Below are 22,791 nucleotides of genomic sequence, written 5' to 3'. Positions count from 1 at the left end.
TACCACAGACTGAGTGGCTTAAACAATAAAAATAATTTTCTTTCAGCTCGGGAATTTATAGAAGTCCAAGATCAAGGTGTTGGTTTTTCCTGAAGCATCTGCCCTTAGCTTTCAGTTGGTCACCCTTCTCTCTATGGCTTCACCTGGCCTTTTCCTTTTGTGCCCACATCCCTGATTGTCTGTGTGTTCAGATTTCCTCCATTTACAAGGATACCAGTCAGATTAGATTAGGGCCCACCCTGGGGGCTTTGTTTTAATTAATCCCCTCTCTAAAGGCTCTATCTGCAAATGACAGCCACATTCTGAAGTTAAGGATTCAACATAAGACATTGGGGCAATACCTTTCAGCCCATAACACCTTTGTATTACCAGAATAAACTATGTATTCTGTAAAGTTAAGTCAGTAGTTTAAAATAATGTAGAAAAGTAATATTCCAGCAAATTAAATATCGTTTAGGACACCTTGAAAAAAATTAATTTATTTCCATAAGGTATGATTTTTTTTTAATTAATTTGTAAAACCAGGAACTCTCCACTGGACATTTGATATTCAATGAGGACCCATTTTAATACTTTTGTGAGCAACCAAATTTGTAAATATTGCTACAGCATAACATTTTCCCTTTAAATTGTAACTTTCCTCTTTTGTTTTTTTCTTGCCTTTGCTGAGGTAAAAGCACTGCCCTTACCTTTCATGTATAACATGCCATGAATTTATTCACATTATAGTTCCAGGCAGCCATTGAATTTGCCATTCCATTTAATAGTTTTTCAGAATCTTCCAGTTTGGAGATGAAAATTATCCTACACCTTTTCATTTCCTCTTTAATCTCTGCACCAGGAGTGAGTTTTCTTTACAAAGCCATTATTGTTGCTGTATAGAAAGTTTGTTTCAGTTTGAGACATGTATCACCTGGGAAAAACAGGAATGCTGCTTGCTGCTTCAGTTACTAGGCTTTGGCCAGCCACAGTCTCTAGCTAAATGACTACTCCCCTGCTGTGTTAGTAGCTGGTGTAGTTAAAAGTCTGTGCTTTAGTAGGCACAGCATGTGACTATATGTGTGGCCCACTGAAGGTGCACCCTGTAAATGCTAGGCTTAGAGCATGTACACTTACTTGGTGTTTGTGGCCTTACAAAGATAAGCTACATACTAATGGCTTTTATGTTTTTTTCGTAATAATCTCTGAGTTTATTTTTCATGTGTTTGGTGGGGAAGAAGTCAGTGTTGTACTGTCGTTTATATGCAGAATTGTAATAAAACTGTAGTCTATATTTTGAAATTTGCCTTTTCTATTTTTAATAATTAGCTGTTACAATGATTAACTGATTGGCAGTCATCAATATTAAAAAAGATTTCTTTATTAGATTTCTTAAGCCAGGAACTCGTGGGTCTTTGATCATTAAAAATGTATTTGCCAGTACTTTATTCACAGGTCAAGTGTTAAGGAAAATATTTTAAAACCTTTTATTATAATTTTGAACAAAATTTGAGTAATAAAATGAAACCCCATGTGGATATCATCCCTCTTTATCAGTTACCCATGTTTGTCATTCTTGATTGAAAATGCTCCTTTATAAATAAATAGCATTAGAACTGTGTTTGGACGTACTTTCTGATTTTTGCTTAATATAATAAAATATATCACAAAATAATCTTATGCTTTTGATATATAGAGGAATTATTCCCTGGAAAATGCTTTTTTTGTAAAAAATCTAAAATTATTGAATGTATTTTATCTTCTAGTTTGAAAATTTGTCAAGCATATTGAAGCTTCCTGGTAAAAAGACTTTTAATAATATGGATAGAGATTTCTTAGAAAAAAGAAAAAAGGATTTAAATGCATATCTGCAGGTAAGTCCATGTTTATTATTACCCATAGATTTTCATTTTAATATAGCCATACAGATATAGTAGATTTCTTTATTAAAGAATGTTTTAATATAATAGCGGGATAGTAACCACTTACCAGTAGCATGTCACATCTGTTCAGTAATTTACCAATATTTTCTTATTGACTAACTTAAAAGTTTTCTGGACACAGTGCTAGGGATTTTGTCGCTTCAGGTTTAGATGAATATACACACACAGGCACACATATCTCTTCCACATCACTGTAAAGTCTAGGTGTTTTATGTAAACTAAACAGATAAATATTTCCAATTCAGTAGGTAGTAGCTCTTCACGGTGTATCCAAAGCTAGCAGATTTTCATTCCTGATAAATGCCTCCTATGGTCCACAGGGAGCCTAAGGCTTCTAAAATTACAGAATAATTCAAAAGAGGAATAGATCCTAGGTACTATTTCTTAACATGTAGTATCCTCAGTATGTAGATTTCTGTGGTGGAATAACAAAACTTGGCTCACAAGTTAATTATCCCAGAAAAAACTTTTTTTAGACTGGGTACGCAGATGCTAGATACAATAATAACATCACTTTATAGTTCTTTATGCTAATGAATGATTTGTAAAGGTTTTTCATCTAGTAGAACTGGCTTTAGCCAGAGTATATAATGTTCCATTTTTTAGACCCCCCTCAACTCCACCCTCTAGAATGGGGTCAGCAAAGTCCAGACTGCAGACCAAATCTAGTTCACCATATGTGTTATTGAGTTTTATTGGCGCACAGCCATTCATTTAGTTTATTATTGCCTAGTACAGCTTTTACATTTTGCTACAGCAGAGTTGAGTAGTTTCAGCAAAGACACAGTGAACTACAAACCTAAAAGTAATTACTGTCTGGACCTTTACAGAAAAGTTTGCTGACCCTTCGTTAGTATATAGTGAAACTTAGCTAATGCTGTACTGGGTATTTTGTTTGGAAGGTTTCTCTCTCTCTTAAGCATTTGTAAAAACATTTGTAAGTTTGATTTGGTTTGTTTATAACCATAATTGTAATTCCATGGCATTATTATTTCCTGAAAAGATAGCAAATCATAGAAATCTCTTATTATTTACCTTTGCCTTCTGACTTAAAGCTGAATGACTGATTTGATTTGTATGACTCTTGTCAAACACTTTGATTTTTTAATTTTTAAAAATTTTTTAAAGATTTTATTTTGAGAGAGAGCAAGCAAGCACAATTTGGGGGAGGGGCAGAGGGAGAGAGTATTACAAGCAGAGACCATGCTGAGTACAGAGCCCAACGCTGGGCTTGGTCTCACAACCCTGAGGTCATCAGCTGAGCTGAAATTTAGTCAGACAGATGCTTAACCGACTGTGTCACCCAGGTGCCCCAAACACTTGGATTTTTTAAATATACTATCTTTAGTTGTATAAAAATCTGTATCAGTTATTTATAAGACCTTTTCCCAAATCTGGTGCCATAAATGTATCTTTTAAATTTGGCTGTACCATATCATATACATTGTAGCTGATGAACTCTGTATATGTCAAAATATGTTCCATTGAAGGAATTAAGGTTAGAATGTTAGGTCATATCATTAACAGTTGTGAAAGCAGTATGTTCAGATTATTTTATGTACTTTCTATTAATGTTAATTCTAGAATTAGGATGTGAATAACAAAACAGTTTATTAATGTGAATCTTCATAGTATAAGCTATAAAACCTGAAAATGGACTACAGTAGTCTCCCCCTTAAATGTAGTTTTGCTTTCTGTGGTTTTACTTACCCACAGTCAGCCATGGCCATGGTCCAGAAGCAGTTGATTGTCCTTCTGATGAATTGTCAGAAGGTCAGAGTAGCCTAATGCTGCATCACAATGCATATGTCGTTCACCTCACCTCATCTAATTACTTAGGCATTTTATCATCTCTTATCACAAGAAGAAGGGTGAGTACAGAACAGTAAGATATATTGAGAGAGAGAGAGGCCTCATTCAGAATATATTGCATATACTTTTATTACAGCATATTATAATTGTTCTATTTTATTATTATTGCTGTTAATCCCTTACTGTGCCTAATTTATAAATTAAACTTTATCATAGGTATGTATATATAGGAAAAACCAGTATATGTAAGGTTCAGTACTATCTTTGGTTTCAGGAATCCACTGGAGGGGAGGGGGATTGGAATATATCCCCCATGGAGAAAGGGGACTACTGTAGTAAATACATTTGGACAACTGTCACATTAGATGCACATTAGATCCACTGAAAAGCGGTTGGGAAGAATATACACCAAACTGTTAATGGTCATAGAATTATTGATGACTTTATTTATAAACTGTGTAATTGTTTTTTTAATACAAAATTAAAATTTTGTACATTGTTAATTTTCTAGCAGATAAAATTATAGATAGGAGTTAATTTCCAATACCATATCTATGTAAGATATCTTTTTTTTTTTTTTTTCCCATTAGCTACTGTTAACTCCTGAAATGATGAAAGCATCCCCAGCTTTGGCTCACTATGTGTATGATTTCCTTGAGAACAAAGCCTACAGTAAAGGGAAAGGGGATTTTGCTCGCAAGGTAAGCAGACCATTGCATTGGTTTTCTTTATAGGTCTGTTTTCATACATTTTTTAAAAAGATTTTATTTACTTGAGGGAGAGAAAGAGAGCACGTGCACAGAGGGAGAGCACGGAGGGAGAGGGAGAAACAGACTCCCCATTGAGCAAGGAGCCCGACACAGTACTCCATCCCAGGACCCTGAGATCATGATTTAAGCCTAAGGCAGGTGCTTAACTGACTGAGCCACCCAGGTGCCCCTTAATACATTTTTTTAAATAAAAGAAAATAAATTTATATTTATGTATTTTAAAACCAGAAAATTTTATTAAATGCTTCTTGGCATGTTTATGTTCTATGGTTTATGAAGCCTACTATTGATAGGCATATCTAATCTAATAAGTATAAACTCCTATTTTTACGTGTAGATTAAAATCTAGCAGGAGCTTAAAAGAAAGAAAAAAGGAGTTTTGAAATAATGCAGTAAGGAAGATTTGCCTGAGGTAGGTCGCAAGCTTTTCAATAACTTGAGAAGGAGCTATTTCTTACTGGGAGGAAAGGTCTTTTGCTTGGAGTGAGGGTAAGAAAAATGTCAAACAGGTATGTTCCTGAAAGTATTTATGCCCCTTGGGTGAAATCTTTATTGTTTAAAATTTCTTTGGGGATACGGGTCCTACCCTTGGAATTAGGTGGTAGGTTAAGACAATAAATGACTAAGTGCTCAAATTGGGCAAGATAGTTTAGTGAGTGAGAACACAGACTTTGGAATTAGTCTTTGGTTTAAATCCCTGCTCTGCATTTACTGGCTGTGACCTGCGACATGTTACTTCACCTTTTGTTCCTTTAGTTTTTCCAAGAAATGAAGACACTAATCCTCATTTTACAGCATTGTACAAATCAGATGTGATGGCCCATGTATGACAATACCTGGCACTTCATTAACTTCAGAAAAATGTTGCTTCTTAGCAGTAGTAGCAGCAGTAATAGCAGTTGGGAGTGCTGGGTGGATAGTGCGTAGGCACTCTGTATATTTTTCTAACTTTTCAAAAGTCTAAAATTATTTCAAAATGAGAATTAAAAACAAAAAGTGACTTCCCTGGCGCTCCTCTCCTCCCCCCCGCCATCCCCTCCCCCCCCCCGAAAAAACTAATTTCTTAAAAAAAAAAAGATTAAGGAATTGGTAGAAAATAAGTAAGATTAAGGAATGGTATAAAATAAGAATTACTTACTGGTACAGAACGAGTAAGAATTAAACATAAGAACTTTGTATGATTACTCTGGGTTGTTGGGTTTTAACATCCAAGTGGACGTTAATATTTTTAAGTGGAATCTTTTAATAACAAGTTCTATATTTAATGTGCCTCATAATGGTGGGGGGACAATGTGCTGGTATTGTCTTTGTGTTTCATGATTGAAGTGATTGAGTTTAAATTTCAACTCTAAATGGTTTTATTGTCAATAGAGATGCCTTCTAGTATTCCATCTTTTTGATATTTACCTTATCTTCTCTCAAGATCATATCAGGTTTAAGATAAACTAACAAATCGATAACGTTGCCTCAAATGTACACGATTTTTTTGTTGACCATAGTAGTGTGTTGTGTGTGTGTGTGTAAAGCATATATATGCTTTATAGATCCAAAGAGTTGTATATTGCTTTTTAAAAATATTACCGCTGGAATCTAAAGATCCTTCTGAGTCTTTCTGGAAGTCCATAGTAACATACATTTTTTTAGAAATCTTATTGGTTATTACCAAGGTCATCTTGACCTCTTTTAGATTGGCAAAATAATTTTTATGCACATCAAAAATTAGGGTTTTTCAGCTACATTTCCTTTTTGGCTAAATTATAATTTAATATTTTTTTCTTAATTATATTTCACTGGAAATTTAATAGGTATTAGAGAAATCATCTGCAAACATTTTATTAGTGGCTATCAGAGTTTGAGAAATAATACTTTATAACATATTAACCTGGTCACACAATATGTCTAGCCTTTCAAAATATGTGGGGAATTCCTAGGAAGAGTAGCTAACAAACAGTCTTCCTTTATTCATAGTTATGAATATCCAGTTTTATATCATGGTGTGAAGGCATTTTTTAAGCTATAGTTAGGGACCTAAGTTTAAGTTAAAATTACTTTGCGTTGTTACTGATACACATGATTAAAGTGATAATGAAAGGAAGACATCTTTGTAAGTCAGGCCAAGTGTACACTGTTCTGGTGATCCATAATTGGTTCCTCTGCTTGGTAATTTACAAGTTTGTTTTTTTGTTTTAAGCAAGTGTTTTAAGACAAATCCTGTTTGTGGAAATCTTGTCATATAGTGATGGAATCTGTTTTTATGCTTCTAAAATTCTGCTTTTTTCAGGATTAGGCATCAGAATCACCTGTGGAGGTTTTTCCATCCCTCTAGTTCACTCATTCCCTGTCCCCAATACAGATGCTTGGGCTTTACCCTCAGAAATTGAAAAACAAATAAAAAACAAAAAGGAAAGGAAAAAGAAATGAATTCTGTAGGTCTAGGATAGTGCACAGGCAACTATTTATAATTATTAACTAACTCATGAAACAGATTTAGATTCTATTATTTTAGAAGAGTATCACTGGTAGTTTAGCCCCATGTTTAGTGTGCAGCTACATGTATATACACACATATGTAACTTTACACACAAGTGCACATGCACACAGGGAGTTAGCTTCATCTTTTTAACCTTTTTATCTCTATATTTGTGTACCAATTGTAGTGTTTTTCAGACCGTTCTTCATCCTTGTTTTTGTCCTTTAGTTCTCCTCTGAATTGTTCTATTGTGACAATGTCCTTCCTAAATGTTACATATTCCATCAAGCATATCTAGAGCACTATTGACTCAGCTTAATCCAAAGACTAACTAAAACTCCTAATTATTTTACAGCTATCTTGAAATTCACTTGTTGTTTATTATAGTACTTATTTAACCTTTTCTAGTTTTTCTTAATGGAAACCATGAAAGCGTTTTAGAGTGAAGAAGTTTTATCTTCTTGATACCATCTCTTAACACTGTGCTATGTTCCTAAAGTAGTGGAGTTCAGTTTCTTTTACTTTTTTTTTTTTCTTTCTTTTTGGCAGGGAACATAATTTGTTTCTGTATTAGTTCTTATGAGACTCACACTTTCTGGAAAATATTCTTGTAGTTTTTTTATGACTTTGATTTTGTGTCCCTTTTTTCTTTTTCTTTGTTTCTGTCTGTTAAAATTCTCATAGTTCCATATGCAGACTATTTTGGTTTCTAGATGTTTCTCCCTTAATTGAAATTATCTGACATTTGTGCAGTCAGAATGTCAATCTGAATGCTTCCTACCCCCCTGGAGATTATTCCTTTTTATATTTCTGATCATATTTTCTTAAAAGCTTTTCTGTATTACTAAAGGATTCTTTAGTCCCTCTATAGATTCTGAGCATGTAATGTAATAAAAAAATTATTTTAAAAAATAAACATTAGTTACTTGTCAGTTACTTGAGCTTTCTGCTTATTTTATCTGCTTGTTTATTTTTTCAGTGTCTCCTCAAAGTATCTGTGTTATTATTGCCTTGAATTGTAGCAAAAGAATGTTGTGGCTAATTCCGTTTGCATCCATTTCTGTTTTGGAAAATGTTTTATATTTTTCAGAATTTCTTTAATAAGGCAGCCAAAACTTATAATCACTAGCAATATATTTTATTTTTTATATAAGCTAAGGCTTATATTTTCTAGCAATAGCCTTATCACCCCAGTTTTTTAATCATATATTTGTGTATGAAAATACATTCTTAAGATAATATATTTTGAAGATGGTTGTTGTATACTTTTAAAATGCAATGAGATATTATAGACTAGAAAATGATTGCATTTTTCATGTGTGTCGCGCTCTGTATTTTCCCAGACTTCTCAGTTAAATAACAAGTCTGATACAATGAAGTCATGGTATAATATCTTTTCCCCTTAGATGGACACTTTTGTAAATCCACTTCGAAATTCTATGAGGAATGTTTCAAATGCAGTTAAATCCCTTCCTGATAGCTTGGCAGAGGGAATGACTAAAATGTCAGACAACATGGGCAAAATGTCAGAAAGATTAGGTCAAGACATAAAGCAATCATTTTTCAAGGTAAGAAGATGTTTTCAGTAATATCTACAGCAAACTATTTTTAAGTCAACTAAGATTTATTGAGCTTCTGCTTAGATTTACCTTACTTCTTTTCAGAAGTCCAAAGCTCTCTAGACACATAGTCTTACAAAGAATAAAAAAACTAAAGAGAATGAATTCTTATCAGAAATGGATAGTGTAAAATCCAGTCACTCCTCAGGCTTTGCTGGGGTAGAATTTTAAAAGCCAGTAAAGTTAAGAAACATCCTTTGTACTGTTATATTCTGTTATGCCGTTTTTATTTTATAATGCTATTAAATTTTAAAACAAAAGCAAGTGCTGTTGCACAAATTAACTATACTAGTATTCACCAGGAAACGTAAAGCCTAATTTCTCCTGCGTCACCTGACCAAGTGGCTAGGAGATCAAAGGGAGGCAAAGTCTCACAATCGTCAGCCTCTGGGGCCATCCTTTACTTGGATATACAAGTGAGTGGTATAGAAGAGTTTCATAGGAAATTTTTCATTACACTAGCAAATACAGGTAGCAGACCAAGTAGTTTGTTACTTTCTTATTTATACTTTTCATTATTTTGACCTACTTGTTTCATGTTATAATCAAGGCTATAAAAGAAAACCAGTTACTGTTAGAGTTTTCTATTTGTTAGATCATGTTTGAGTGAAGAGGAAATATATATATATACACACACACAGAGATAGAATTTCTTTACGAGACAACTCCTAAAATAATGTGTAAATCCATACTTTCCTATTTATTCTCATACTTTCTCTGATGCTTTATCTTTGTTTCTAATCTTGGGGATATAATACTAACACTGAAGATGAGGATTTTGCAGTACCACTTCTGCCAGTAACTACTCATATGACTTTGTACAGAAGTCACTGAGCTTTTTCCGGTTCTTTTTTCCTTACCAGCAACATGAAGGGGTTATAATAGGTGATCTTAATGGTCCCTGCTGTGCTGACAGATGATTATTAGCTAACACCAATCTCTCCATTTTCCTCATAACTTATATTGTCTAAAACTAATTCGTTTCTTAAGTTTATTAACTTACTGTCAAGCCCCTTATGGTAAAATAAAGAAGATTGGAATTCTGTTCTCTGGCTGTGCTACTAACTTTTGGTTTTTAAATCATTTAATCTTTCTTAGCTTTAAGTTCTTCTAGAAAGTATAGGGGTTTGTCTAAGTAATCTCCCCTTCCAACTCAAAAGTCCATTTTTTTTAAAGGAAAAAAACTTTTTTTGGTAATGAAGTAATCACACTTTAACATTGGATTTCTAATTGTAGATTATTAATACTTTTCAATACCATATAAACTTTGTTTATATATTGTTCCAAAAATCAAATTAAATGCTATTATTACACTTTATACTCATTTTGGTTTATTGTATGGTGTTCTTTCACTGTCTGCTTTAGTGTGTTTATTTTGTTTTTTTGTTTTTTAAATATTAGGTGCCTCCTTTAATTCCGAAGACTGACTCAGATCCTGAACATTGTCGGGTCTCAGCTCAACTTGATGATACTGTGAGTTAATTTTATTTTTTGCAGTATTCAACTGTAATTGAAATCATATTTGATAGATCTTTTTAATGAAGTATAATATGTATACCTATTACTCTATACCTATGTGTATATGTTATATGTGTTAGGTTTGATGAATTCTTACAGACTGAACATGTCCATGTAATCAGCACTCTAAGCAAGAAACAGAATGTTACCAATACCCCAGAAAGCCCCTAATGCTGTCTTCCTGTCACTATCCTCTCCCCCCACCAAGGATAATCACTATCCTGACTTCTGCCCTGCTTTTATACTTTATATAAATGAAACTGTAAGGTATGTACTCTTTAAGTCTGGCTTTTTCTTTTTTTTTTTTTTTTTTGCTCAACATTGTGATATTCTTCCATGTTGTTTTGTGTGATTGTAGTTTCTTCATTCTTGTGGACTTAACAGCACTCCGTTTTGTAAATAAAGTATAATTTATTTGTTAGAATATGAATAGTACTCCTGTGAACATTCTGGTACATGTCTTTTGATTAAAAAATTAAGTATACTTTTCCATTGGGTCTGTACCCAGGAATGGATTTCCTTGGTTGGAAGGTATTCATAAGTTCAGTTTTAAGAGATACTGTCAAATAGTTTTCCAAAGTGTTTGTGCTGCTTACACTGCTGCCAGCAATGCATGAGAATTTCAATGCTCCATAGCCTGCCAACAGTCAATATGTTATGTCTTTTAAATTTTAGCCATTCTGGTTGTATCTCATGTGGATTTCCATTTCTCTGATGACCGTGGAAATGTTGAGCCTTTTTGCATATGTTTGTTGGCCATTTGGGTGTCTTGTCTTGTGTCTCTAGCTCTTTCCTCTATTTTTCTGTTGGCTTGGCTGTCTTTGTCTTTTTTGATTGACAAGAGTGCTTTCTATAATCTGAGTAGTGGTTCTTTGTCAGAAAGAAGTATTTGTGTATTGTGAATATCTTCTAGTTGGTGTGCTTTTGTGCAAAGTATATATATAATCTGTGCCTACTACAAGGTCACAAAGATCACCTGTGATTTTCTTTAAAAATCTTTTTTGTTTTATCATGCCAGATTTAGATTTCCCATTCATCTAGGATTAATTTTTGTGAATGGAGCAAGAGCAGTTGACCCAAGCACCATTTACTGAGAATGCCTCTTTTCCCAAGTGTACAGTTTCTCCCTTGTCACAGATTAGATCATAGTATATATTTGGGTCTGGGCTTTGTATTCTGTTCTATTAGGCAGATTTATTTTAAAGTTATAATTATCTCCCTTCAGTTTTCATTGAATTTCTTATAATAAACTATATTTTAAAGGTAATATTTTATTTGCTTTTTAAGGAATATTTTAGAATGTTTTATTATGAGTTATGCTGGTGTAACATCCAGCATAACTTTACCTTCTGTTAAGAGTTTTTACAATTTAAAAATCTTTAAAAAAAAGGGGGGGGGGGCGCCTGGGTGGCTCAGTCATTAAGCGTCTGCCTTTGGCTCAGGGTGTGATCCCAGCGTTCTGGGATCAAGCCCCACATCGGGCTCCTCTGCTATGAGCCTGCTTCTTCCTCTCCCACTCCCCCTGCTTGTGTTCCCTCTCTCGCTGGCTGTCTCTGTCAAATAAATAAATAAAATCTTTAATTAAAAAAAAAAGAGGGGCGCCTGGGTGGCACAGCGGTTAAGCATCTGCCTTCGGCTCGGCGTGATCCCGGCGTTATGGGATGGAGCCCCACATCAGGCTCCTCCGCTATGAGCCTGCTTCTTCCTCTCTCACTCCCCCTGCCTGTGTTCCCTCTCTCACTGGCTGTCTCTACCTCTGTCGAATAAATAAATAAAATCTTTAAAAAAAAATGAAAATAAAAAAATATTTTAAAAAGTTTTTACAATTTAGGTATTTATTAGAATTATCCTGTCGCACCAAACTAATGAATATACTCAATCAGAAAATAGAGCAGTATTTATTTTGCCTCTGGAGTGAAATTGGTCTCTGCCCTCCGGCACACCCCTCACCAACCTCAGTCATTCCTTGTTCGGTTAGCTGTGAGTTTTCCATATGGAAAGGGAAGGTGCACTAAGAAAATGTTTACAGTATGACAGTGAGAAATATATAACTCATGCTATTTTCTCAAGATTTAAATTATAATATGGATGAGGAAATGATTGGAAAGAGTATCTTAGTGATGAAAGCATTATACAATTACTGGCAATATATGTAGTTTTATTGTAGTTCTAAATCTATTCTGTTTTATATATATTTCTTCACATCATAGCTTTCTAGTTGTCTTTACTTTTTTTAACTTTTAGTTTTTTGCTCTTCTTCTAGTCATCTTTACTTTTATCTTTACTTTTTACATCATTAATTGAATATTCCCATAATAAAAGTGTACAAATTTTTACTTGTTAAAAATTAAAAGAAAATTTTAGGACTATAGTGAAATATGCCCTTTGTAATAACTTAGCTATATACTGGATCTTCTTTTAGCTTCTTTTTCCTGAAAATACCTGAGTACATGTAACATACTAACCAAGCATAACATGTTATTCTTTGTAGATTGTGTTTTGTTCTATTAAATAAGGAGAAATGTTGAGAATATTTTGTTCTTTTCAAAAAGATGCTCCAGAAAATCGGCAAAGGGGGCTAGCATTTGCCTTATCAAAGTAGTACAGACGCTACTAAAAGTAAAAGAGCCAATTTTTTTTCCTAAGACGTCATAGATCCACTTTGAGTTTTTTTCACTACCACTTTGGAATTGTAGGTTTGTGAAATTCTGTATTCTTGCAAAATGACTGTTAAAAACATATGCTTTTAAAATTAGAATGATAGGTTATGAAAACTGTAGTATAACTTGCTCTTGATCTCTGAAATTGGTACCAGTCATTTTGTAAAAGCAGCAGAAGTAGCCATTCATAGTAAATAAGTAATTCAAATAAACGTATTATCATTTCTTCCCATATTTTTTCAGGTGGATGACAATATTCCACTTAGGGTAATGCTGCTTCTTATGGATGAAGTATTCGACTTAAAAGAGAGAAATCAGTGGTTGCGAAGGAATATCAAAAACCTACTTCAGCAGCTTATTAGAGCCACATATGGTGATACTATTAATAGGTACCAATTTTTTTTTTCATCCCATCCTAATGGTAGTAGATTGTTCAACCTTTCTAGGACAATTTTCTTCTCTGGGCCTTTTAAGATCTTTAAAACAGTCTTTTGCTTTCACAAATAATTGAAGTACAAATTAAGTTACTTCATGAAAGGAGTGTTTATTTTATACACCTTCTAAAATTTTGACCCTAATAATTTTAAATTTCTTTACTTTCAGAAAAATAGTTGACCATGTTGATTGGATGACCTCACCTGAGCAAGTAGCCGACTTAGTGAAACGTTTCAGGTATATCTTAAGACACAGTCACTTCTTTCAGGTAGTACAGAGTTTAGCATTGTTATCACTAATTAACTTTCACTGCTTTTCTTTTTTTCCTGACCTAAATTTGGTTTTAATCATCACTGATGAGCAAAAAGACTTGTAAGAATTATAATAAAACATTTGTTCCATGGACCTTTTGATCTTTGTTCCTTTAAAACCAGAATAGAAAAAAGTATAAGAGAATAATCTTTAAGATGTTGGTTACATTTTATTACAGTAATGTGGCTTTGAAGTGATTGAAATCCTTGATTTTAAATGAAAATTTAAAAAAATATGTAAGTCTCTGGCTATGGACTAATTATTAATTATTCAAACCTCTGAAAAGAATACAAATTAAGAGGAGTGATACTTCAATTCATGTGTTCATCCTCCAGAAATATTCTAAACCCCTCCTCTGTGCCTGGTATTTTGCCAGTCACCAGGGACTGAGATAAAATGCAGCCCCTTCAAGGAAAGCACGGCAAGAAATAAACCTCTTTTCTAAAAATGAAAGATAAGCAAGGCATAAATATTCATGACATCATGTACTTTGAAGTAACAGAAGCAAGAAAGGAGTTACCAATATCGAACATTATTTGCTTGGCACTATGCCAACTACTTTATGCATACTTTCTGATTTTACTCTATTTTATGAGAGAGGGATTTTGGTCTCCATTCTGTTATATGGAACCTGAGGATTAGAGAAGTTTAGTGGCTTGTCTGAAAGCTCACATGCTGGAAAGCGGGGAACAACAGTTTTCTCTAATCTGAAACTGAGTTTCTCCCCACCATACCGGACCATTGCCATAAGTCAGACCACCTGTCCTGGAATGTGCATTCTGTTTCAGGGCCGGTGAATGATGTTTGGTTCACTGTGGAGCATGATTCTCAGCCTTGACTGCATGTTGGAATCACTTGGAGAGTTTTAAAAAGTACTGATTACTTGGGTCCCATCTCGAAAGTCTGACTTAATCAGTAGAAGGCCTGAACGTAAAGATTTTTTAAAGCTCCCAGGTGTTTCTAATAGTTAGTTAAGAACTGCTCTGGGAGTCTCTCTCCCTCAGACCAAATTCCCTGATGGAACCTTAGTGTGTTCCGTTCTTGCCTTTGGCCTGTGAATTGGAGAACTGGAATAAAGCACGCTGTGCAAGTGAAGGAGAATAGGGTATATATGTGAAAGGAATGTTGTAATCAGTCTAACTGTAAGGTGTGGGTGCAGGATTTGTTTTGTATTGGCTTAATTATAAGGCAACTAAGGGAGATTAACTATAAGGTATCCAAATTCAAGATATTGTGGGGTTGTATTTGGATCAGATGTTCAATCTCATTGAGATCAGAGGCCTACTCTGAGTTTAGATGGCTGTGATGTAGTCATCTATGTATTTCATTTTGCTCTCTTTTTCATTTGTTAGTGTTTAAAAATTATTCCAGAGCACAATTCATCTGTTACTTTTCTTATGTATATCCTTTTGAACCCTGCTCTTAGTTACTATTTGTTGAGTGTCATACCTTTATGAAATTTCAGAAATGTTTCCACTTTCTATTTACATTTGTGTTTTCTGTAGAAAATTGGAATAATTTTACTGACTTATATCATTAGAAAATGAAAATTTTTTAAACATTTATTTAATTTTCTTAAATAGAGATGCCTTTTGGCCAAATGGCATTTTAGCAGAGACTGTTCCGTGCAGAGATAAAGCTATTCGAATGAGAACAAGAGTTGCAGGAAAAACTAAATTACTTTCAATTATGCCAGGTGAGTGAACAGGTTTGGTAAAAATCTGTTAATTTGTAGTTCTTCTGAATTTTTGGCATTGAGCATGCTGGTTTAGCTGCCTATTGATTTTAGTAACTACTGTGTGTTAGGCACTATTGCTGTGCACTTCTCACATATTCTTCACTAACTCTCATAACATTATTAAGAAGCTAGGCACTGTTGACATCACAGCTTTATATGTGAGCAAATAGAACCTCAAAGAGGTTATGTAAGCCACCCCAGGTTTCAAGCTAGGAAGTGACTGTTGGGCTTCTGCTCTGCGCTGAGCGACTTGAAAGCCATTGCTTTCAATCATGGAAAAAAAGAAAGTGGTGCTTTTAACCACTTCATTTGCTACCTTGAACCATTTTGAGAATAAACTTGATGATAAAATATGTGACAGATGAATAAAAGAATATGAAGTGTGAGGTTTTCAGGAAGTGTATTTGTTCTACCTCAGAGAACGTATTCTTTCAAAGAATCCCTTTATGTAGAAACAACTGGTTGGTCTGTTATTAATCTCATTTAAAACCTGATTCCAAAGAAAACATACTTAGTGGCGTTCTTTTGGTCTAATTTGAATTACTTCTTTAGAACACTGCTGTCTTACTAACTTAGACTCACTTTGTCCCCCTTTTGCCTTCGCTCCATCAGAGGGCCTCTAGAATGTGAAAAGCCATTTTGTGTGGCTGGTGGTTGTTTGGTCTCTTCTTTAGTTATGAATATCTTTGAAAATACTTAGATATCTCTTCTCTACATTTTAATTATGAATACAGAGTGAAAAAAGAATATTTATGAAGTTCATTAACATCATTTAATATCTATTTCTTTTTCTATAACTTCATTTTTCTTTAACTTAGAACTGTATTTTCATTATAGATTTTAAACTCTTCTGTCAGTCAAGTTGGAAATTTGCCACATGACTATCAATTCTGTCCTACAGACTATATACTGTTGCGTTTGGAGAAAAAAAGCAAATCCTAGAAATAACATTTAAGAAAAAAAATCGTAGAAATAACATTTTAGAAAAATAAAAATAAATGACAATTTAGGATTAAATATTATTTAATGTACTGTTAGCACAAACCAGATTGTGCTGTAGACTGATTTATATAGCTGAAAGAAACTAATGCATTTGTTCAGTAAATACTTATTCAGAGTGTTTCATGTGCCAGACACTTTCTTTGCACTAATCTTTGCCTTCTTGGAGCTTACATTCTATTTGGGAAACACAGACGGAAGGTAGACAAGTAAAGGCCCGTATGTTAGCTAGTGGTTAAGTGCTGACGAGACCAATAGTGCAGGAAGAGGGAAGTGCCGGGTGAGGTGCAGTTGTGTGAGAAGAGGACACTTGGGTGAAGACTTGAAAGAAGTGAGGCTAAATGTAAAGGTATATATGTTTATACACGCATAATCCCTTTCCTGTTTTTAGTACATTCATAAGCCATTTGCTTTAAATTACATAGTACTTCTACGTAGAAGCATACCTTGTGGAAGCTGCATGTTTCTTTTGAAAGCAGTTAAATAGTATTTACTGCATATTGGGGCCCTGATTATAAATAATTAAGGATAATCCTACATGTTCCCCTGCTCAGATATCTGTAATAACTTCATGTCGCTTGGGAGTAAGCTCCACACTTGGCTCACTCTGACAGCCATAGCACTTGTTTCCATTCTTCTCTCCACATTCTTTTAAAAGAATTTCAAAATTTAGCTGAACTGTAGTGCCCCCATTTTTTGAACCTGCCTTGTTTTTCCCACTTAGTGCCCATTTGCTCGTTGTTATTCTGTCCCCCACAGCTAATTCATCACCTCTTTGTGCCTGTCAAACTCCTGCCCAGGTAGCAAAGTCTCCTTCATTCATCACTTCCTTGAAGGGAACCTTTCTTGATTATATACCATGTGGAATTCTCCCCTCTGTAAACATCTTTATACTTGGGGTACTTGGGGCACTGTTACTATTGCAGGCTTTTTGAGATTGTTAATCACCTTTCATATATCATTTCCTTACAGTATTTCTTACTGTGCATTAGACACAGTAGGACTATTTGTATAGTGTTTTAGCCTTTGCAGATCACTTTTCACATTATTTCATTAAAGTTCTCTCAATTCTTAGTTATAAGGATTTGGTTATTATAAATCCCCATTTTACAGGTAAGGAAACAAACTCAGGATGGGTAAATATTGTAAGGGTATTAAGGGACAGGATTGTAACTCTAATTTGGGGTTTCAGGAGTCTAGATCCTGCTTCTTTTTCCTGTGGTATATCCTCCCCAGTGTCTGTTATTACATAAGTGGACAGACGCATGCAGACGTGTAGATTTTAATCTCAGTTAGAATGCGTAGCTGAAATACATGAACTGAGTAGCTCCTATTTATTACCCTGCTGTGTACTTTACATACTTCAAACTTAGAGCATAGTTTAGGCCTTGTGTTTCCTTTATACGAGTAATGAATGATGCTTATTTGTCCCCTCTTCATTTAGATGAACTGAAGCACATTATCGGGGCTGAGACAACACGGAAAGGTATTCTTCGTGTGTTTGAAATGTTTCAGCACAACCAGTTAAATAGGAGAATGGTTTATGTCTTCTTGGAAGGCTTTTTGGAAACCTTATTTCCACAGTATAAATTTCGTGAACTTTTCAACAAACTGCATTCACGGTCAAAGCAGATACAGAAATATAAACAGAAACTTCAAACTACGCAAGCGCCTTCTTTACAGAAAAGGTGACACTCCAATCTCTGAAGCTGGTGTTCATTTTGTCCAGGACTAATAATATGGACAGATCTTCTGGGGCTTAACTCATATACTGTCATGTCGCACCAGTCTTTTAGTGTCTCAAAATAGATTATTAATACATCCTTAAGACTGTGGTTCTTCTCATCCTCGTCCGTAATCCAGCCACTACCAAGAGAGATTTCTGTGTCTTAAATGATTTGGTGCATATTTTTGCAACATTGAGAGGATATTGCCCCCTTCTCAAGCAAGAATGACGTTGGTCTCTTCCATTTCAAACTAATCAGCATTCTCCAGCAATGACAAAGTGCCAGAATGTGTACATGAGAGCTGAGGAAAGCACAAAACAATGGTTCACAGATAAACTGGCTAATTTGTTTAACCATGGGAGACTGAGCAATGTATGATTTGGAGGGATTTTTTTTTTTGGCATAATAATTTTATAGATCTTTATCAGAATTTTGATATAATGTGGATTAGCCAGGTGAATGATCTTTGGAACATCTGCTTCAGGTCTGAGGAAAGTGTCAGGATGCCCTTAAAGTATGAAGTAACCTTATTCCCTAATTACAGTTTTGTGACATAAAATAAAACCAATCAAAAACAGAATTTGATTGGATTTGTTATTCATTGGTAAAAAACAAATTTTAATTGATTCTTACGTGCTTTGGGGCTCTATTTTGCTCTTAGGGTACTCAATCATAAGTTTTCTTTTGGTATTCTGTTTGCAAAAAGAAGCATATAGTGTCTCACTTAAGTTTCAAAATTATTACAGTTTTCTTTATCTTTAAGAGATTACTGATTATACAATAGGGAGTATAATCTCGAAAGAACTGCCAAATGCATTCTGTTATTTTAAAAACATGGAAATTTAAAAAAAAAACAGCACTATTGAAAGTTACAATATAATTTTAAAATGCGTGATCTAGACATACCTTAGGCGATTGCAAAAGTAGCAAATCAAAGGATTAAATGAGCTTATTAGTCATATGTAAACAGACAAATTCCTAATTCTATTACTATGTATATATGAAAATAAATAATGAAAACAGAACTATAATATTTTTTAAAATATGCTTTTATTTATATTTTGCATAATGTAAAATTCTACTAAATAAAGCAAGTTGGCAAAACCCCTGGGTGTATACATTTAAGTCCCTGAAATAATTTTATACCAACAACAACAAATTACCTTTTCCAGTTCTGGAACCTCTGCATTTCTTCTAGTTTTCTCATTCTCTGTTTGTCCATCTTGGAAGTCTTCATATCCCTTGTATGCAGGATTTCTGCATAGTTTTAAATAGTTAAACTGACTAAGGGTTTGGGTATGTCAGCGTTTTTTTGTTTTAAAAATTTTTAACACTACAACCTTAAAATAGTGAAGCTACTTATCAGACCACTGAGCCAAGATCCTGGTATTAAAAGAACGTCTGGGTGCTTAAGATAAAGGGACAGAGTATCGGTATCCCAGTTATTTGGGAGCTTTAAGATTGGAACAAGATGTCATTGTCTTGTTTTCACAGAGATCCTACTTACAAAGTGAAGCCTAATAACAGAATAAAGCCTTCCCTTAAAGCTTTATAATAATAATCATATTTATTAATAATGCTGTTGTGTATACTTAGAGTATGCATATATTCAGCCTGTGTTGCATGTCTAAAGAATTGCATAAATGAAATCCCTTTCATTGCAACTTGCAAATGAGAAAAGATCCTTATTGACTCTGGCGGAAGAAATAATATTTTTTCTTCCCAGTGTGTCTCCCTACCGTGGTCCATCCCCATGCCCCAGGCTTTAAAGGTGAGGATTTGTGAAACATGTCTGTGGGAAGCATCAGCATGGCCATAAGTGCAATGATTTTCAGATATACCCTTGCCCATTTCAAGTATATTTTTTGACAAAATAAGTCTAAGAGTAAACAAGAATTCATGTAAGAGCCTAGTGTGTACATATGAAAAGCATTTCCAGATAATGTGAGGAATGCTGGCCATCAACCAGGGAAAGAAAGAAAGGTCCTGCAAAACTGCAACTTTTCATAACAGAGCCCTGCAAGGTAACTGCAATCATACCAAAAACTACATGAGTAAATGGGTTTTTTAAAAAATTTTTGTTTAAAGAGTTTATATTTCAAAAGCAGAAATGTCAGATGGTAGGTAGTTTATGTAAACGGTTGTGCGTCTTCTCTATGCACATCTGTGTTTTACATCAGAGAGAGCTGTGGTCATGCTAAAATGAGAGATACTTTTTGAATGACTTGGTCAAGCTGTGTGTAAAATATTTAATTCATAAGTCAAGTACAGTGTACTATGTTTAATAAAGTTATTACATTTAATGCATTTATTGCATATATAAATATATACCTGAAGAGGCTTTAAGTCTTCTGAGATTTGATTTTTTGAATGTGTTTTTAAAGTTGGTGCCTTTAGGCAAGAACCTTCAAAATTAATCATTCTTTGGGTTTTCTGATTTTTTTCAGGTAACATATAAACTATTTAGAAACCATCACTACTAACTTAGAGTTCATTCACCTAAAAATTGATTGTATGATTTAAATATAGCGCTTAGCTGGGCATTTCCTCTGATTAGGGTGTTCTGAATAGTTGCTGAAAAAATTGTGCCATTGACCAATGGATGCACTTGGTTAGCCTTAATTTTTTTTTAAAAAAAAAAAATTAAAAACTTTCTTGAATATTTCTGTTTGCTCATTTTAAGTTTGTGCTGCTGGTGTTTGGAAAAAATCAAACAGTTAAGTGCTACCAGAAAGTGTATCAATTTTTAAAAAATTAAGAACAATATAAATTTCACAATCTAAAATTTTAATTTTGTGCAATATTTTCATTTAATGCATGTGTATTTGAGTAATTGTAAAATAAATGAATTTTTAATGTTTTGAGATCTAGTTTAAACTGTCTTCTTAACCCAACAACTTACATTCCGTTGTTGCTGCATCCTTTTATTTAAGGACTTGTTTTAAAAGTCTTTTTTGTCACTCCTTGTAAAATTCTTTTGTTATTAGTAAATTTTGCTTATAGGAGCGTGGCTCCTGTATTACAAGGGAAAAATATAAAGAGCACATCTTAGGATTATAGTTGTTAAAAGATAACTTGTGCATATCATTGTACAGTAAATGTCAACTGTGTGCCTAACTATTCTATCAATACTTTCCTTCTTTAACAAAGAAGAAACAACGATCAGAATGTCAGTTATTTTTATTGAACGAAAAAGAAGATTAAAATTTTTATTTGGTTTGCGTTATGTTCTGTCCATTAGAAAATACTAATAAAGTATTAACAAACCTTTTTGTTGAATTTGTTTAGTTGTGATGTATTCTTATTGCTTTAAAAAGTGCTTGCTCAATGGTCTTATTTTAGTATCTCTGTGTATTTTCCTTTCTTTTCATTTTAGAAATCAAGCAATTCAAGTTCTGTATTGATAGAAGAGCTGTTGAATGATTACTGACAACTTACTGAATTTAATTTTTCCATTTATGGGGCAATAATTTATGACCACAATGTTATAGAAACTTCATACTTACCTATCATACAAAATTATGAAGTCATCTTTCCATAGAAAGAGCTGTAGTAAGTAGTCCATTAACAGTTTTTATTTGATCTCATTTTTAATTCATAGTCTGCCTAATATTTTAGATGTTTCAGTTCTAAAGGCAATAGATTCAGTACTCACAATGTGGCTTTGTCTGGTTGGTCATAGTATTTTCAGTCTTGCATCTGTATCAGCTTCTCAGACATCAGCTGTGAGTACTCTTACCCTACTATTGACAGGCATAGTATTTGTTCAGAGTGCATCCTGTAAAATATTGGTCCCTTTAAGACGTTTCTGGGCAGGAATTTTATACTTCTATGTAACTTATGCAAATCTATGTACTATTCCAAACCCTGAGATGCTCCTTTACAATCCAAATGATACTATCAAAGTTTCCAAAAAGTTCTGGAATAAATAAGTCTATTTAATTTAGTTTACCTGGGGCGCCTGGGTGGCACAGCGGTTAAGCGTCTGCCTTCAGCTCAGGGCGTGATCCCGGCGTTATGGGATCGAGCCCCACATCAGGCTCTTCTGCTATGAGCCTGCTTCTTCCTCTCCCACTCCCCCTGCTTGTGTTCCCTCTCTCGCTGGCTGTCTCTATCTCTGTCNAAAAAAAAAAAAAAATCTTAATTTAGTTTACCTAACTTCCCAAACCACAGAATTTTTTGTCTAATAGCTTGATGATAATGTTCCCGAGGAACATGATTTGAAAAATCTGAGATGGGGTGGAAAAAAAAGGTGAAGCATCTTTAATTAGGGAATAAACTCTAGATAGACTATAAACTAATGGTTTCAGGATATGAAGTTTTATTTTTCAGCCTGTCATTCCAATGGAAAGTTGAGTCTTCGAAAGAAAAAGAACGTGAAAAATTAACAGATGGTTATATAGCAGATATTAGAGTTGAACTTGGCCCTGGGTACCAGAATAATGAACTCAGTAAGGGATAATACAGTATGTCCCAAGAGGAATGGGAAAGATACTTGCCAAGGATCTTGCTAGTGTGGTCAAGAGGATATTAACTAGGAAGTGCAGAGGGGAGAGAGAAATGTGATACAGTTCAGTTTTTAAAATGTGTGCCAAACATTGACCCATATTTACTGGCAGATATCGTTTGGCCTGGGAAAAATTGCAGCAGCTGACAACCTAGTATTTAACAAGAAAAAAATTTAATAGAATGAAAATTAATCAACTCATGTTTATATACAGTGTATGAGAAATGTATGAAATGTGATATTTTAAGTGGTTAAACATGACCTTTTACATAGCATCAGGTGGAATAAAAACATAGGACTTT

At 34.0% G+C, this 22,791-nt stretch overlaps 1 protein-coding gene across 7 annotated transcripts in view; it reads left to right on the top strand.

Annotated features, from left to right (window-relative positions):
* Window positions 1-21,252, top strand: part of SNX13 (sorting nexin 13) — a 127,605-nt gene extending 106,353 nt beyond the window's left edge. For 5 of the 7 annotated variants that reach the window (XM_011222600.3, XM_034668784.1, XM_034668791.1 and 2 more), the window contains 8 exons: window positions 1,746-1,853; window positions 4,325-4,435; window positions 8,381-8,542; window positions 9,995-10,066; window positions 13,015-13,160; window positions 13,375-13,443; window positions 15,102-15,214; window positions 17,700-21,252. In XM_011222600.3, the coding sequence (XP_011220902.2) occupies window positions 1,746-1,853; window positions 4,325-4,435; window positions 8,381-8,542; window positions 9,995-10,066; window positions 13,015-13,160; window positions 13,375-13,443; window positions 15,102-15,214; window positions 17,700-17,947 (1,029 nt within the window). In that variant the 3' untranslated portion in view covers window positions 17,948-21,252. Of the gene's footprint in view, window positions 1-1,745; window positions 1,854-4,324; window positions 4,436-8,380; window positions 8,543-9,994; window positions 10,067-13,014; window positions 13,161-13,374; window positions 13,475-15,101; window positions 15,215-17,699 lie in introns of all 7 variants that reach the window. The other 2 variants (XR_004627970.1, XM_034668807.1) reach the window with 2 other exon arrangements.
* The last annotated feature ends 1,539 nt before the right edge of the window (window positions 21,253-22,791 follow it).

This window comes from Ailuropoda melanoleuca, chromosome 1 (assembly GCF_002007445.2).
Source record: "Ailuropoda melanoleuca isolate Jingjing chromosome 1, ASM200744v2, whole genome shotgun sequence".
Lineage (NCBI taxonomy): Eukaryota > Metazoa > Chordata > Mammalia > Carnivora > Ursidae > Ailuropoda > Ailuropoda melanoleuca.
This window is presented reverse-complemented; position numbering and strand designations above follow the sequence as displayed.